Source organism: Gossypium raimondii, chromosome 5 (genome assembly GCF_025698545.1).
Source record: "Gossypium raimondii isolate GPD5lz chromosome 5, ASM2569854v1, whole genome shotgun sequence".
NCBI lineage: Eukaryota > Viridiplantae > Streptophyta > Magnoliopsida > Malvales > Malvaceae > Gossypium > Gossypium raimondii.
This window is the reverse complement of record NC_068569.1, coordinates 15,222,199-15,240,885: the sequence shown is the minus strand read 5'-3', so window position 1 is coordinate 15,240,885 and position 18,687 is coordinate 15,222,199. Positions and strand designations below refer to the sequence as shown.

Genomic DNA, 18,687 nt, shown 5'->3' with positions numbered 1-18,687 from the left:
TCTTAGGTCATATACAAGCTCAAAAGGCTAGTTAATTAAATTATTTATAAACTTGGGTCTATTCTCCTCAGCAGTGGCAATGTGGCATATGCTAAAAACTTGCCTAGACCAGGCAGGGGCTAGGTTTGGAAATATCAAGCATACAATAAAAAATTGGTAGTAAGGCATTATATTTTTTGGATTTGAGTTAAAATTATAGTTTTTTTTATACACTAAAAAATATCATGTCATACACATCATGTCTGTGCAACATAATATCACATATATATTTTAACATTGTTGCCATTTGGATGTATGCAAATTATTATATTCCATTTTGAATCCATCAATTTCTCTAATACGAGTAAAAGGCTGCCTATATTCAGATCATTTCATCTAAAAATGCCAAGCAATACCTTAATGGGTACAATGCAACTCACGGGCTCTTCTTCTATTGTCTATCATTTTAATTTAGTAGTCGAATTTTTACTGTGAAATCTGCGTTCGGAGTTCAAAAATGAGAGAACCATCGTTTTCAGTAACAGGAACGAGTCTCCCACGCGACGCATGTGCATGTGGGATCCTCACACCTCATGGCTCCTTCACAAGGCATGTATAAAAGATCACCAAACAGGCAAGCCTTGAGCATCAACAACATCCCCACAGGTCATTTATGTCAATCCCAACATTCATTTTCTTAATCCTCCTCTTGCATCTACTCTTTGCCTCACAGCCATGTCACCTTATTCTCACCTCAGCAGCCGACGGCCGCTGGCAACTTTTACAGACAAGCATTGGCATCTCAGCCATGCACATGCAACTCCTTAGAAACGACCGTGTGGTTATTTTCGACAGAACTGATTTTGGCAAATCAAATCTGTCGTTGCCAAATGGGAAATGCCGTAATGACCTGACTGAGGGAGCTCTAAAAGTAGATTGCTCGGCACATTCAGTGGAGTACGATGTTTCGTCCGATAAGTTCAGGGCTCTTATGGTCCAAACCAATGTTTGGTGCTCTTCAGGCGCTATCACGCCTGATGGTAAATTGGTCCAAACTGGTGGTTTCAACGATGGTGAACGTAGGGTGAGGGTTTTTAGCCCATGCAGCAGCAGGGACTGCGATTGGCAAGAAATACCAAATGGGTTGGCTGCCAGAAGATGGTATGCCACCAATCATATATTGCCAGATGGAAGATTAATTATTGTCGGTGGTCGCAGACAATTTAACTACGAGTTCAGTCCTAAAAATATTGCCGCCAACACATTTAATTTGCCTTTCCTGTTAGAAACCAATGACAAAGGAGAACAGAACAATCTTTACCCTTTTGTCTTCCTCAATGTTGATGGAAACTTGTTTATTTTCGCTAACAATCGAGCTATTTTGCTTGATTATGTGAAGAATAAAGTGGTAAAGACGTACCCGACAATTCCAGGTGGCGATCCTAGAAGCTATCCAAGCACTGGTTCAGCTGTCTTGCTTCCATTGAAGAACTTGAAAATGGCAGATCTTCAAGCTGAAGTTTTGGTTTGTGGAGGTGCTCCTAAGGGTTCTTTTGCCCAAGCATTACGAGGTAATTTCATTAGAGCTTTGAAAACTTGTGCCAGGATCACAATAACCGACCCCAACCCAAAGTGGGTAATGGAGACTATGCCTTTAGCTAGAGTTATGGGTGACATGATATTGCTTCCAAACGGCAAAGTTTTACTCATCAACGGCGCAGGCTCCGGTTCAGCAGGTTGGGAATTGGGTCAGAACCCGGTGCTTAGTCCCGTCTTGTACCGGCCTGATAAAAAAATAGGTTCACGGTTCAAGACGCAAAACCCGACAACAATTCCCCGCATGTACCACTCCTCAGCAACATTACTTCGCGATGGCAGAGTTTTAGTTGGCGGAAGCAATCCTCACGCATTTTACAATTTTACAAGTGTTCTTTTCCCTACTGAACTAAGCTTAGAGGCATTCTCTCCAGCATATTTGGACTCTAAATTCAATGATTTGCGACCGAAAATCATCACTCCAAAGTCGATGTCAGGAATCAGATACAACAAAAGAACAAACATTCAAGTGGTCATTACAGGTAAAGTAGCTGAAAACTTGGTGTCGGCAACAATGTTGGCACCAGCTTTCAATACGCATTCATTCTCTATGAATCAAAGGTTGCTTGTACTCGGCAATGACAAAGTAACCACTTGTGGGAACTCAGCGTACAACATTGAGGTGACGACTCCAAGCACGCATAATCTTGCGCCACCAGGCTTCTACCTATTATTTGTGGTCCATCAAAATATTCCCAGTCAAGGCATTTGGGTCAAGTTGCGGTAAAGAAAAAAGAAAAAGGAAGAATTGGAAGTAAACGAAAATAAAGTTTTGTGCTTTGTCTTGTATACTTCTTGTTACTGTTATTTTTTTACTCTTCGAGATGTGACTTATGGTTTTGTTTTTATATATATAATTCAGCAATCTCTGCCCATCGCCTTAGTAGAACTAGATACCAGACAAGTGTATTTACAATTTATGTTGCATGGATCAATGAAGAGGATTTGTTTTAATTAGTTGTTCAGTTTATATATAAGTAAGATTTTATCAAAGTTTTGCTACCAAGTTTGACAATGGTTACAAACTCTCTCTTAAAGAGTACATCTACCGTTGGCTCTCTTAATAGCCCAGTTCAAAACTACCGGCCAAAAGTCATGCTGCTCAGAACTTGCAGTAGCTCTAAGAATAAGCCTCCACGGTTGCTTTGAAAACTGGCATTCGTAAAATAGATGACCCCTAGATTGTTTCGGTATTATTCTCACACAATAAGCATTCTAGAGAAGAGGTATACCCCCCAACTCTGCATTCTTTGTCTGGTAGGCAGCCTACCCATAGCTGCAAGCGAGGCTATAAAAGAGTGCCATGGAATATTACGCTGGCACATGCCTAGGAAGTCTTTCTGGCTATAAATCGTTCAGTTGTTCTTATCCACCTTGCATTGCCTGAAAATGGCTGTTGAAGCCTGTAAAGCCATCTTGCCTTTTTTATTATTTATGTAACCCTCCTCGAGCTTAGTTTTTCGCGTTCAATATATGATTTACTGCTGTTTTTTCTGTTCTTTTTACTTCTTTTAAATACTTACTATAGCATTTATCATGGCATCAAATGTACGGTTTTACATTAACAGCAATTCTATTTCCAGGCACTCGTAGGTCCAAGAACAGCCAAAAAAAATGCAGAATTGGTCACTTTAGTCATACATGGTCTTTGCATAGCTTTTTTTTCATAAGTTGTACAAATAGTGCAATAATGATGAGTCGAGTCACTTGTACATATAGTATGTCAAGATGAATTAATAATGAAAAAGACAAGTCGGTTTCTTGAGTTGGCATTAAGCATAACGCCATGCACGAACCAAGCCCACCTTCATCTTTCTATCTACATACCTTTTCTATCTTTTACTTAATAGAAAATCAACTAAAGAAGAGTTGGTGAATTCGGGATAGGTTCAAATGGATCAACGGTTTTCATATATGTCAATGATCATGAACGGGTATCGATGGTTTAACTGGAAGTTGTGCTCGAGGACGTCGTAACTTGCACGTTGTTGTTAGTGTCAAGGTTAGAAGTTTCCACCATAAACACAATGGCTGGCTCTGTATATTTGTATAGAGAGAGAGCGATGGAAAATTATCAAATAAACACATATAGGAATGTGGTTACAGAAAGATAAATAGAAAATTGTGAAATTGATGGTAATTTTCTGAATTAAAAGTAGATGAGAGGAAGAGTGTAGGGAGTATGAAAGTGATTGAAAACTACAAAGTGATGTAGTAGTCGCTTTCTGTTAAAACTAGATCAAAAAAGTAGATGTGATAGTAGTGCAAAGTAGAGGGGCACATGGTCACGCTATCGTTGCGTCGACATGGGCCAATACTTAGCTCTGCCTCTATGTACTTGATAAAAGACTGAAGAACGACGTAATCTGATGCAAATAAAAGCTTCCCATAAGAGGAGAGCCGAGATGAAACAGCTATATTTTATAACATCCCCTGATTCTGATGGCAGAAAGTAAACTCGGATGAGAAATAAAAAAAGCCCAGTAATGGCTGGGAAGCTACTAAACCCAACAAAAAACATGCCCGAATCCGTGGCTGGCAGCTGGAGGTTATGACTTGTCCAAACCACTGGGCCAAGCACGGGATTGTTGAAATTTTCGCTTTGGATTGTTGATATCTGAAAAACTAGTTCCAATTGTCTTTATATCATTTTCCCCTCTACAGCATCCAAAATGACAGAAACATGTTTTGCATTGAATACCAGACAGGTAAAGACCGTTACCAAAAATTAGTTTAAATGCTTCAGTCTGTGTCAGATCACAAGATGTCATCATAAACAACGAAAAATCAGCCAGGGATAACTGATTTCAAAATTTTCTCATCATCCACAGAACTGTAATGCTGAAAATAAAAATATATTTGAAAAAAAAAGCCCTATAACGTCCTGGTCCATTGAGTTTCAACAATTGAACTGCATTTCAAAAAGTCTCCATAGTTGCATCATTGGCTTCCATGTCTATAAGATTAAGACAATTACACCAAAAACCCTCTGCGTCAGATTTCAATGAAATATCAGCACCTTAAAATTAATGATCAGCCAGGGATAACTGTATATTTCACATTTCTCTTCATCCGCAGCCGCTAAAAGATAGTAAGTAAAAGACAACTAAAAAAAGAAAAAAGAGGCACCAGATCTTCCTATTCAAATGAACCAATCTGATACTCGATTTTCGAATATTCAGCAATTCGAACATTCGTCAATGCCTTCGTTTTCATATAATAAAAGCATAAAAAATGAATAAAAACAGGGATGAAAAACAAGTAAAAAGAAATATAGCAAGAAAAGAAAAGGAAATTTGATAATTAAATGAAACCCTAGGACCAAGAATAGATCAGGGGCTTAGACGAGCGAAGACGGCTGACGCGGTCAAATGTGAATTAGGGTTTGGGCAATGATGCTTTCGACCATGTTTTATACTTATAGCCGTTTCTCGGTGCGTTTTGGGTGGTCTGAAAATTGTATTACAAAAGGGTGAATTTGGAAATCAGATTTGGACCTTCTTATTTGTCATGGCCCTAAATAACTGGCCCGCAAAACTCGGTAGGAGTAGAATAAAAGAAAATATCTTTTCATTCTAATATCCATAAAACAATTAATCGAATTAATCGACTGAATTAAATTAGTTGAGTTAATCAACAAGCCATGAACACTAATTAATTAAAATTATAAGTAATAATATATTATAGACTCAAAATATTAAATAGGTCAAATGCTTTATATAAATTCAAATTTTAAAAATATTTATATATATTCTTATAATGGAATTAAAAAATATTATGAGAACTTTCCTAAAAAATTATTATGAAAAATAAAATTAATTTTAAATTAAACTAAAAAACAAAAATAAAATAAAGAAAGAAAGAAACACGTAAAAATTTTGATTAATTTGATTAACCACCGAATTAACTAAAGTTATTTTTATCGGCTTCTAAAAAAATTAGTTCGATTAATAATTAAAATTTTTAAATTTTTAGTTAATAGTAGTCTAGTTTAAATATTAACCAAATCAATCGTTTAAACACACCTAGTTGAATTGGCTGTTATAATTGTTATTGATTTCATGAAATTTTCAACTAATAAGAATGATTTGCTTGATTCTCTTGTCCATGATTGCGATGCCCTTGTAGTCTTCTATCTCATACCTACAGTGAGAGAAATTGTTGTGCCGATGCTTTATTTAGAGCTAATAGCAATGTTAATCCTAGGAACTCTAATCAAATTATATAATCTCAGTACTTATTTTGTAAATTTTTTATTTTCAATACTTAAAATGAAAATTTATAATAATCGAGTGATCAACTATGTAATTTAGTCTAATTTAAATGTTAATATGATGACTCTTAAACTAAGAGCACCACAATAAAATTGAAGGAAAACATGGACTTAATTGTAGGAATACATCGAAGGTCTCAACTAAATTAAAATGAATGAGTGTTTCAATAACTATAAATGAATGAGTGTAATTAATCAATGATTATATTATTTGATTTTTTGAAAAGAATTATAACTATTTAAATAATACTATTTGAATAGTTATAATATTAAATGAAAAATTATGTGATTATTTTAAAGACATTATTATTCGAAAGACACTTATTGATGAAATATGTATCTATGAAGAGACATGAAAATTCCTATAAATAGGAATGGGATTTCATTTGAAAAAAAATACCAACAAATTCTAATATTCTTTCCTTCCTTCCTTCATTTCCTAATATTATTAGATTACTTTATAAAGTATTACTGCGAAAATCCTTTATAGAAATTGAGTTTCTTGTCATACATTGCTCAGTGTGTAATGGGCTATTCTCGTCAATGCAAAACGCAAATAGTTATTGGCTTCATTGTATCCTCGAGGTTAATTTGCTTGGAACTCATTTGCACACTGGAAATAGGTGGGGGCGAATATAACCTTAAAGATAGTGACTTGATACACGCATTGGAGCATTATCTTATTTATTCTTTTTCTGTTCGAGTTGGCTTCCAACTTTGTCAAACTTGATCGGTTTGATGGTGGCAATTTTCGATAATGGCAGAAAAAGATGCACTTCTTATTATCAACTTTGAAGATTGCTTATGTTTTGGATACTCCAAGACCTGAAGAGAATGAAAACAAATTTGTTGATGCAACCCGAGAAAGACAAAAATGGGACAATGCTGACTACATGTGCATGGGCCACATATTGAATGGTTTTTCTTATGGTTTGTTCGACATCTACCAAAATGAGGTCACCGCTAAAGAATTATGGGACAAATTGGAGACAAGATACATGACCGAAGATGTTACAAGTAAGAAATTTCTTGTCAGTCGTTTCAATAATTATTAAATGGTTGATGGTCGTTCTATTATGGAACAATTCTGTGATATTGAAAAGATGTTGAATCAATTCAAGCAATATGATATGAAAATGGATGAAATAATTGTTGTATCATCCATCTTGGAAAGACTTTAAAAGAAGTCTAAAACATAAGAAAGAGGAAATATCTCTTGAGGCTTTGGCAAATCATCTTCGTATTAAAGAAGAATATAAAAAACAAGATCAGAACCTAAATTCTGAAAATGCCAAAGTGCATGTTACGGAGGAAGTACAGACTACTAAACCATTCAAGAGAAAGTTCAAGCAGACTGATAGAGCACCTAAGTTCAAAAAGAAACAAAATGGCTCATGCTATCATTGTGGAAAGCCGGAACATTTCAAGAACGAATGTCAATTTTTAAAGAAGAAATCATCTTCTAAGGCTGATAATAACGAAAAGTTCATTGCAATCATATTTGAAATTAATATGGCACAAAATGATAATACATGGTGGATTGATACCGAAGCAACCAAACATGTGTGCAAAGACAAAAACATGTTTACAAAGTTCACACAATGTGAAAATGACAATGTCTTGTACATGGGAAATTCTTCCACCGTAGCAATCAAAGGCAAATGATCTGTTGAACTACAATTCACTTTTGGAAAAGTTTTAACCTTAAATGATGTATATTATGTACCAGAAGTTAGGAAGAATTTAGTATCTGGAAGTCTATTGAATAAGTTTGGTTTCAAACTTGTTTTTGAGGCAGATAAGTTTATTTTGTCTAAGGGAGAAATTTTTGTGAGGAAATGGTATATGTATGAGAGTATGTTCAAACTCAATATTATTAATAAGAATAAAAATACTATTTCTTCTTATATTGTTAAATCTTTTGTTTGTGGCATTATAGATTAGGCCATTTGAATTATAGAAAATTGAATAACAAGTATAAGTTAGATTTAATTCTGCTTTTTAATAATAATATTGAAAATGCAATACATGTATGTTGACTAAAATTACAAGAAACCCTTTCCCTAAGGTTAAAAGGAAAACAAAATTGCTTGATTTGATACATAGTGATTTATGTAACATGCATAATACTCCTACATTAGGGGGAAAGAAATATTTTCTTACTTTTATTGATGATTATTCTAGATATTGTTATGTATATTTATTCAAGTGCTTAAGATCAGATAGAGGTGGAGAATACTATAATCCAAGTTATTTTGAATCTACTGGAATTGTCCATCAAGTTTCAGCCCCTTACACACCACAACAAAATAGTGTAGCTGAAAGGAAAAATAGAGTCTTAACTGAAATGGTAAATCCAATGTTATCATATTCAGGTCTTGGATAAGGTTTTTGTGGAGAAGTTGTTCTAACAGCTTGTCATATATTGAATAGAGTTCCTAACAAGGAAACTAAAATAACCCTCTATGAACAATGGAAGAAAAGGAAACCAAACCTTAATTATTTGAAGGTTTGGGGTTGTAGAGCTATTGTCAAAGTTCTAACACCTAAACCTAAAAAGTTAGGTGAAAGAGGAATTGAATGCATATTTATAAGTTATGTATATAATAGCAAGGCATATAGGTTCATGGTAATTGAACCAAATGATTCAATTTCAATTAATACTGTTATTGAATCAAGAGATGCTATTTTTGATGAAAATAGTTTTAATTCTATATCAAGACAATTACGCCACGATAATTTATTCATTCTTCAAATGAGAATGAGATTCCATTAGAACAAATTGACAATAATGATGAATCTTGTCAAGAATTGAGAAGAAGTAAGAGGATTAAAAAGGTCAAAGATTTTGGACCAGATTTCATTATATTTCTTGTAGAAGGAAAAGGTGAAATTATATGCAATAAGATAAATTATTGTTATAATACGGAATCTGATCCTATTACATTTGAAGAGGCAATGAAATCTCAAGACTCTACTTTTTGGAAAGAAGCAATAAATTATTAGATGGATTCAATAATGGGAAATCAAACTTGGATCTTAGTTGATCTTCCACCAGGTTCTAAACCAATAGGTTGTAATTGGATCTTCAAAAAGAAAATAAAGGTTGATAGAACCATTGATAAATTTTGAAGCAAGGTTGGTAGCCAAAGGTTTTACACAAAATCAAGGTATTGATTAGTTTGATACCTATGTTCCAGTAGCAAGAATTGCTACAATTAGACTCTTAATATCACTTAACTCTATATATAATTTGGTTGTTCACCAAATAGATGTTAAAATTGCATTTTTAAATGGTAAATTGGAAGAGGAAACGTACATGGAGCAACCAGAAGGATTTGTTGTTCCAGGACAAGAGCATAAGGTATATAAGCTTGTTAAATCTTTATATGAACTTAAACAAGCACCAAAACAATGGCACCAAAAGTTTTACAAGGTTGTTTTAGCTAATGGCTATAAAATAAATGAATCTGATAAGTGCATATATGGCAATTTTGAAAATGGAAAAGGTGTCATAATTTGCTTATATGTAGATGACATGCTCATTTTTTGCACGGATTTGGAACAAATAGAAAACACAAAGAAATTCTTGTCAAACAACTTTGCTATGAAGGATATAGGTGTAGCATATGTTATTCTTGGGATTAAAATAACCCGAGATAAAAGCACTATAGCTTTATCACAATCACCTTACATTAAAAATATGCTTAAAAAGTTTTGATCTTTTCAATTGTACACCAGCATCTACACCCATGTATCCTCAAATAAAATTAGTATCTAATGCTGGTAGGAGAATTGATCAATTGAAATATGCAAGTCTAATTGGTTGTCTTATGTACATAATGACTTGTACAAGACCAGATATTGCATATGCTATTGGAAATTTGAGTAAGTACACAAGTAATCCAAGTAGTTTGCATTGGCAAGCTTTGAATAGAGTACTTAGGTACTTAAAGAAAACTATTAACTATGGATTGTGTTATAATGGATATCCTCCAGTTTTAGAAGGGTATTTGGATGCTAGTTGGATTACAAGTTTTGAAGATCATGCATCTACTAGTGGATGGGTCTTTATTCTTGGTGGAGGAGCCGTTTCTTGGGGTTCTAAGAAACAAACATTTATTACTGATTCCACCATGGCAGCAGAATTTATTACACTAGCCGCTGCATCTAAAGAAGCAGAATGGTTAAGAAATTTGCTTTATGATGTACCTTTATGGCCTAAGCCAATTTCACCTATTTCTATCCGTTGTGATAGTGAGGCTACTCTAGCAAAGGCATATAACCAAGTATATAATGGAAAGTCTAGACACATTGCATTAAGATATAGTTATATCCGACAATTAATCTCTGATGGAGTGATCACTATTAACTATGTGAGGTCAAGTGAAAATTTGGTGGATCCTTTGACAAAAAGTATTGCTAAAGATGCAGTAAAAAGGACCTCAAATGGGATGAGACTCAAGCCCATTAATTAGAGTCACCCATGATGGAAACTTGACTCAACGCTTGGTATAACATCAAGTCTTGAGTTCAATGAGACAAAGTAGATAATTAGCATGTGACTGTTAGCATTATAAATAAATCCATCCTAAGATTAAAGTGCTAAGTACTCGTAATGATAAGGGAATGATGAGTAATGTACTCTTAATGGACCCATAACATAAATATGTTAGAGTGTTATAATTATGGGAACACTTTTGATGGGATCTACCTATGTGAGTGGAAGTGTGGTTGTAACAGCCCGGTTTAGACCCTAGTCAGACAGTGGTTTCGGGACCACAAATCCGAGTCAAAAAAATATTGTAATATTATTTTCTGTGCTTATAGTATGTGAATTGACATGTGTGAAATTTTTGTAATTTAATTTATCCGTTTGAGTGCTTGATTTGGAAAAAGGATTAAATAGCATAAAAAGTAAAAGAGGTATTCTATATGTTAAATGTGTTTATTTGTTATGGTTTGTTAAATAGGAGTTCTTTATGATGTTATTATATCATTAGTAGCTTGAGTGGACCATTATAGACATATATTAATTAATTATTATGTTTTATAATTAAGGTTAAAATAGTAAATAGAAAAAAATAACATATAATTAAAGTAAAGGAAAAACAAAATAGTCATGCGTAGTTCATCCTTGGCCGAAACTTCAAAAGAAAAGAAGAAAGAAAAGAAAAAGTTAGGTTTGGCACTTTGGAAGTTTAAATTAGGTATGTGTTTTGCTCGGTTTTTGATAATTTTTACGTTTTTGAGATCGTTGCTTTGTATATTACCTAGCCCATATGTTAATTTTTGGAGTTGGTGATGATTTTAAAAATTTCCATTGTTGATAATGTGATGGAATTGTTGTTTGAAGATGAAAAATAAATGTTTGATGTTTGATTTTTATGTTTAATTAAGTGATTTTTGATAAAAATCCAAAATAGGGATTTATTTGTAAAATTAGAAAATTTAAGGGCTTAAATGTGAAATAAATGAAAAATATGGATTGATATGGACTATAGGAAGATCCTACTAAGGCATAGTTTTGATGAATTTTGTGTATTTTGTGATTTTTGAAAATAGGGACTAAATTGAATAAAATGTTAAATTTTAGGGGCTAAAATGCAATTTTCCCATTTATGAGCTTTTAAGTAAATTTTAATGAATATATGGTTAAATAAGTTAAATTTGTATTGAATTAGATCAAGAAAAGAAGAAGTCGGATTTGGAACGAGGGAAATCAAAAGTGGTTGAGTAGTCGTTCCATTTCGTTCGTTTTTGTCCGATGTAAGTTCATAAGTAAATAATTGAGTTTAAATTTAATGTACTTATTTTATACATAGTCGAATAGAAATATGTGTATATATACTTCATTGCCGATTTGTATTTTTCATAGAAAGATTATTTACGAGTTTAATCTGATTGAACTACGTCATACAAAAGTCATACAAACAACAATAATGCTGAAATGTGATTTCGTGTAAGACCATGTCTGGGACGTTGGCATCAATTTGAGATTTACGTGTAAGACCCTGTCTGGGACAGTGGCATCGTTACTTAATTACGTGTAAGACCCTGTCTAGGACAGTGGCATCGTTATTTGATTACATGTAAGACCACGTTTGGGACGTTGACATTGTATGAACTTTTTGAGCTGTTCGAGTATCTTTCTCCAATCTGAATGATATAAGAAGTAATTATATAACACAAAAATCGAGTGCGAGATTGAATTAATAAAATTAAGGTATGTTTGAGTTATACAAAGCTTGATAGTAAAGGTAAGCATTATATATAACATGAAAGATGAATGAACCACTTAAATATGAGTATATATGTATATGTACAATATTAGTAGGATTCGATTTATTTGCATAATTTATATGTGTATTTTGAAAAGTATTTGCTTACGACTTACTAAGTTATTTCAACTTACGGTGTGTTTGTTCATTCATTGTTTTATAGATTTTGGAAATTATTTACAAGCTCGGGGATCATCAAGAATCATCATCGCACTATCGACTGTTATTCGGTACTTTTGAAATTTTAAACTCTGAACATATGACATGTATAGGTTAGATTAAATAGGTTTGGTTTTGAATTTGTGTATATATATATAGCCATGCGAAAATGGCTTAAATATAATGTTGTGGTTTGTGCATATGTGGTTATGACTTATACTCATGCTTGAAAGCTTTAAGTTTTATGATTAGGTAACGAGTACTAATGAGTATGATCAACAATCAGCCAATAGATTAGCTCTTATGGAAATGCATTTCATATTATAACTTGTGTCGTTGATGGACATACCTTTGATTCGTGATCTATGTATAGGTGATGGCTTTGATTTAGATTGTGAAATTGGCATTCAATGTGACTTAATATTGACCTATTTTTTATGTACAATTTGTTTAGTGAATTGACTTGGAAGTGGTAATTGATTTGTATGTATTTTCGGCTTTATAGGTATCTTGTATTGGAAGTATGATATGTGGTTGTTTGGTGTGTTATAGGATGACATGATTCGGCATGAATAATAACTATGAAGATAGAAATATGAGCATATTTTATGGTTATTTGGGTACAAATTTTGAAATGCTAATTAACATACATGTTTTAAGATGGTTTGAGTTTGATCATTGAGGCTATTTTTTAATGGCCGAATATAGGGTAATTAATTTGTTATGCTTATGTGTTTGGGGCATGATAATTACATGCAAACTGATGTACTAAAAAAAATTTGTGTATGTTTTAAAGATAAAAAAATTGTTTAATGTAGCTAAGGTATAATGCATGTAGGTTAGTATTGAAGTTACTTAAGTTTTATATTGTATGCTTATTATGTGAAAAACTTAAACAAAGCAAAGGTGCAAATAAACAAAACAAATAAATTGCTATTATTTTATTTAATTAGTTAAGGAATTTAGTTAGCCAAGATTTGGTATTTGAATTTAAAAAAATGGCTTTGTTATAGAGTGTTATGTGCATATATATATATATATATATATATATATATATATATATATATATATATATATAATACTATGTTTGATAGTTAATTAAAGATATGGATTGTTATGACTTAGTTTTCTTATGCACATATTTTTATTTAAACAATATGACCATAAGTTTGTTAATAAAATAAATATATGCAGTAGTTGCTATAACGTAAAAATATTAATTACGATAAGTTTTTAATTGGTTCAGTGATCTATAGTTGTGAAAGTGATGTATATGATTGGGCTGTTATTTAATATTCAAGTTTTAAAATTAAAGACTATTCGGAGTTGTGTTTTGGTTGGTAATATTTCGTAACCCTAGTTCGGCGACAAACACTGGTTAGGGGTGTTACAGTGGCCGCTTCTAAGAGCTCAAGGGCTTGACTCTGATAGCAAAAAAGATGACATAGATACATGGCCATAATTGTGTTCCTAGATACTATGCATTGACTGATGTTAAAATCATTGTATGAGATGTGTTCGGTTAATCAAATGGAATAGTTGGTTCAAAGCTTAGTCTACCATGCAATTTCGATTAACTTTAACATGTTTTCACTAAGTGAAGGTTCAATCGTAAGATACCTTCATTTATGTAAATTAATTTCCAAGAATATCAAAATCCAAAATATTTTGAAAATGGGGAAAATTTTAGTGTTCCAATAACTATAAATGAATGGGTGTAATTAATCAAAAGTTATATTATTTGATTTTTGAAAATGAATTATAACTATTTAAATAATATTATTTGAATAGTTATAATATTAAACGAATAATTATGTGTTTATTTTAAAGATATTATTATTCGAAAGACACCTATTGATGAAAGATGTCTCTATGAAGAGACATGAAAATTCCTATAAATAGGAATGAGATTTCATTTGGAAAAAAATACCAACAAATTCTAATATTCTTTCTTTCATCCCTTCATTTTCTAATATTATTAAATTATTTTATAAAGTATTACTGCAGAAATCCTTTATAGAAATTGGGTTTCTTGTCATACATTGCTCAGTATGTAGTGGGCTATTCTCGTCAGTGCAAAACGCAAATAGTCATTGGTTTCATTGTATCCTTGAGGTTAATTTGCTTGGAACTCATTTGCACGCCGAAAATAGGTGGGGGGGCGAATATAACCTTAAAGATAGTGACTTGATACACGCCTTGGAGCCTTATCTTATTTCTTCTTTTTTTGTTCGAGTTCTATTCGTGTGTTTGAGATTTTCTTTACCGGAGATTTGTACTAACAAACAGTAATTGTAGATTGATAAAAACATGCATGGTGTTATTGAGACATTATTATAAGCACCGTAGAATTTGGTTAAAAGCCTATGAAGTACAAACTAGAGCTAGTAGCAAATAAGTTACTATAACAATTTAGTCACTAATATTCTTCTTAGCTATAAGGGTAAGAGCATTTTTTTTTGTAGGCAGTGATACCAGGTATGGCTTCGAAGTCTAAGTCTTCTTTATTCATTCCAATCAGCATTTCCCAATCGAAATTGTAAAGAAGATTAGCAAGGGAAAGCTCCACCGTTGCAACTCCCATTCGCATTCCAAGGCAAATCCTTCTACCCGCACCGAATGGTACGAGTTCATAGTGTAGTCCTTTGTAGTCAATAGAGCAACCAATGAACCTTTCAGGAGAAAACACCTCAGGATTTTCCCAAGTTTCAAGGTTCTTTCCTATTGCCCATGAATTCACAAAGACTAAGGTTTTGGCTGGTACATTATACCCATCTATATTGCACTTTCCAAATGTTTCTCGTGGCACTAATAATGGAGCTGTTGGTTGTAATTTGAATGTTTCTTTTATCACAGCTTTTAGGTAAGTTAAACCTTGAACATCATCTTCATTTACAAAACCTTTTTTCCCAATCAAATCCCTCACTTCTGCTTGAGTTTTCTTTAAACACTTTGGATATTTCATCGAAAAGCTCATGACCCATATCACAGTGGCTGCGGTTGCTTCTGTTCCAGCAACAAACACATTTTATACAGAAAAGAATGAAATAAAAAAACCCAAGTAAATGCATAAAGTTTAAAGCTAAAAATTAATTAAAGATGAAATTTTGAAATTTTGGGTATACCATCAGAATAGCTTTTATGTGATCAATGTTCAAATTAAATGGGCTGGGCTCGAGCTTAGGATTTTTTTCCTAGGCCGGGCCTGGACAAAATTTCAGACCCATATTTCGGGTTGGGCCTGAGCCTACGACGCGGGTTAAAATTTTTTTCTGGGCCCGGCCCGGCCCATTAGCACCTCTAGTTGAGACCTTGAGATCTCCTTTTCCTAAGAAGAAAAGTGAGGGACCATATTTCTCAATCAATTTTTGCTTCTAAATTTTAAAAAAGTAAAAAAGATAAAGAGGCAGCATCTGTAGCTTTCTATTGCATTATTCACTTAATCATTGTTTTTCAAAAATGCTTTCGGGCTAAAAAGTATTTTTGAGCAAAATATTTTCGGGTTAAAAGTATTTTGAACAAAATTAAAATTTTTATTTGTGTTTTTCAAAGTTTTTTTTATTATAAAAGCATTTTGAAAAGTACAAAAGCATCTTGTTTAATAATATTTTCATCTCAAAATATTTTTGTCCCAAAATTATTAATTATACATAGGCTTAAATGTTTAGTATATTAAATATTTTCGAACCGCATGTACTCCAACAAGTTGAAGCCAAAAAATTTTGGAACAGGATTAAATTGTATATTTAAATATAGTAAAAATATAATTTTATCATTGTAATAATCTATATCTTTATATTTTTAAAGAATTAAATCAATTTTTTATATCTTTTAAAGTAAAATGTAATTTTATCATTACTAATTTAAAATTTTATAAATTATAAAGAAACTTAAATAAAAAAAATTAATTTTTAAGGAACCAAATCCGTAGCTTCACCACTACTTAGGCGTAACACTTGCAAGACATTTATGAAAGTTTCGTACTGGGATGGAGCTAAATTGTCCAATACTCCAATTTCATATGTGCAACCCAAATTTATTCATTTTCCTATGTTTTAAAGCTTTTCTTTTAAATATTCTTTAAAATAAGAAGTGAATTTTAACTTGATGTGTAATTTGATGAATGAATTTTAATTTGGTTGCACTAATACATATAAAATTTAAATTGTGGTTGATATAAATATATAAAATTTTAATTTTAATTTAATTATACATATTTAAAGAAATAAATAAATATGTTTATTTTCATAATAAATTAATATACTTTAGGAAAGAAACTTACGAAATATCATTAGGCAGAAATACGATATGAGATTACAAATTTGTGAAGAAAGTATGGATATTCTTCTATCCAAATAGCATCAGGTTGTGCTTAACATCAGTGTTTAGCCCCATTAGCTTGTCTTTTAACATGCTGAAAGAGGCATGTACCAAAACATTTAGAAAAGTCTCTCTCTTTCACATAATGGGATTATTATTATAGTTGTTTATATATGTAATATATCAATATAAAATAATGTTAATGTAATAATAGTTGAATTAAATAAAATTTATTGTATAAAATTATACAAAATCAAAATTCATTATACATTGGATCAAAATTAATATATATTTATCCAATAAAAATATCGCCGTTACCATTTTTAGGTTTATTTTTTTAGATTTTCACCTCAACTAATGTTAACTATTTTAAATAATTAAAATTTATAAAATTTATTTAAAAATTGTTCATTAAGAAAATTATAATATATAATTTTCTAACCTTAATTCATAATAAGTTTTAAATGTTACAAATTTAATGGACCAAGAAGAGTGTTTTTCAAGTATTTATATTTAATATATATGTGAGATTTTGAAAATTTTTATAATGTAAACCGATACTTTTGTATACCTTATATTTAATGTGCGATTGCATAATTCTTAAGTGCTTGTTACATTAAGATGCCCAAACATGATTTAGGACAATCTATGATTGATTATTGGGACGTTTTGTCCCTCATTATTGCAAAATGATTTTTGAAGCAAACGGACTTGCGTAAAGCCTGATGTAATTGTACATTGCTTCTTAGAAATTGGATGTTGAAAGTCACGTTTTTTATTGGTTAAATTGAAAAAACTAGGCTTGGGCTCCCAGTCCCACCACGTTAAATCAAAAGCTGAGCGGGGGGAAGGGTAAAAAGTCACTGAGCCGTTGTACCTAAAATGCCCCCACAGTTGAATAAAATTCTCAAACCAGTGGTCAAAATACACCTTTCTAACTTATCTTTTATACTTATTAAGTCGTGATTGAGTTGATTTCATTCTCAACTAGATCATTAATTCAATCAAAAAATTACTTATAATACTCGAGAGTATTTTAATATTTTTATTTTAAAAAAATTTAATAAAAATATATATAGTGAGACTTAAACTCGTACCAATTTGTTCAATAATCTCTTAAATCACCACTCAATCAAATTTTCATTTTAATATATAATTAATTTTTTTCTTCTTCTTTTGAATTAGCCCTCCCCCAACTCCCATTAATCAGACGCTACCAAAAACTTTGATGGACCCAAGAAAAAGAAAGGGAAAGAAAATGTTGTTTTACCACTAAAAATTTGTTGTTAATTTGGTAGGTGTAATTTATGTATCCATTCTGACAATGATTGGAGACCATGCAACTCTCTTACAAAACCTTTGATTCCAAGTCTTCCAAAAATATAAACTGTCCAATCACCTTGAAATCTCTTCATTTTGCCTGTTCTATGTAGCTTAATATAATAGTATTGTTTTTCTTTTTTGGTCTGAATTTAGTAATAATTAAGATGTTACTAAATCCAAGCAGTGAACTAATATGTAAGAAACAGTTAATGTTACCTAAATGATCCCATTTTAAGTAAAGTTGTAATTGGAGTAAACTAGTCAAGATAGGAGCATGATTGGGGTTAAATTATTTTTTTTATGGGTCAGAATGAATAAGATATAGTTATTTCTTCTGAAAAATGATATTTAATATTTATAATTAAAATTAAATAAAAATAATGCTTTGAGATTTGGTTCTGTTTGGCGTATATAGTGGTGGTATGTAGAGAAACATTCCATAAAGGAAAAGAAATTCTAAAAGGGGCAAATGCAAAGCATATATGTAAGTTAAGAATATGCACTATTATATTACAGCTTGGATTAGAAAAGATCAAAGAATAAGCTTCCAAAGATGGGCATTGGATTGGTTGGAAATTAACAAAAAAAAAAAACCTTTATTTTTTGTAGTTATATTGGCTGAAGTTAAGCATCAGTGAAGAGGAATGATTATGCTTGCAAGACTTAATTAAGTAATCATTAAGCAGATATTATTACCTGGAGGTGGCCCAGGGAAGCATGTGCTTATACGTGTCATCCAACCACATTTACCACCTG

The 18,687-nt window shown here is 31.9% G+C and overlaps 2 protein-coding genes and 2 non-coding genes across 4 annotated transcripts; 1 reads left to right on the top strand and 3 right to left on the bottom strand.

The window, feature by feature from the left end:
- The first annotated feature begins 413 nt into the window (after positions 1–413).
- LOC105765802 (aldehyde oxidase GLOX) lies at positions 414–2,529 on the top strand. The gene has a single exon (XM_012585051.2). The coding sequence runs from the start codon at positions 653–655 to the stop codon at positions 2,300–2,302; it is 1,650 nt and encodes a 549-aa protein (XP_012440505.1). The 5' UTR covers positions 414–652; the 3' UTR covers positions 2,303–2,529.
- A 1,791-nt stretch (positions 2,530–4,320) lies between these two features.
- Positions 4,321–4,408, bottom strand: LOC128041484 (small nucleolar RNA R38). Its single transcript, XR_008196504.1, has one exon. It is a non-coding gene; the product is annotated as a small nucleolar RNA R38 (small nucleolar RNA).
- A 154-nt stretch (positions 4,409–4,562) lies between these two features.
- On the bottom strand, positions 4,563–4,655 carry LOC128041487 (small nucleolar RNA R38). The gene has a single exon (XR_008196506.1). It is a non-coding gene; the product is annotated as a small nucleolar RNA R38 (small nucleolar RNA).
- Positions 4,656–13,604: 8,949 nt separating this feature from the next.
- LOC105767504 (desmethyl-deoxy-podophyllotoxin synthase) lies at positions 13,605–18,023 on the bottom strand. The gene is made up of 4 exons (XM_012587060.2): positions 17,961–18,023; positions 15,414–15,482; positions 14,742–15,316; positions 13,605–13,779 (listed from the first exon to the last, which is right to left on the bottom strand). Exons 1-4 carry the CDS (start codon positions 18,021–18,023, stop codon positions 13,605–13,607), a joined length of 882 nt encoding a protein of 293 aa, XP_012442514.2.
- Positions 18,024–18,687: the final 664 nt, after the last annotated feature.

What these genes read in the sequence shown, in the direction of transcription:
- LOC105765802 (XM_012585051.2), top strand. Translation starts at nt 653, where the DNA reads ATGTCAATCCCAACATTCATTTTCTTAATCCTCCTCTTGCATCTACTC.
- LOC105767504 (XM_012587060.2), bottom strand. Translation starts at nt 18,023, where the DNA reads ATGAAGAGATTTCAAGGTGATTGGACAGTTTATATTTTTGGAAGACTT. An exon ending in ACATAAAAGCTATTCTGATG is followed by an intron (nt 15,317 to 15,413) that starts GTATACCCAAAA and finishes TTTTCTGTATAA; the next exon opens with AATGTGTTTGTTGCTGGAAC. An exon ending in ATCACTGCCTACAAAAAAAA is followed by an intron (nt 13,780 to 14,741) that starts ATGCTCTTACCC and finishes TGATTTTAACAT; the next exon opens with CAGTCAATGCATAGTATCTA.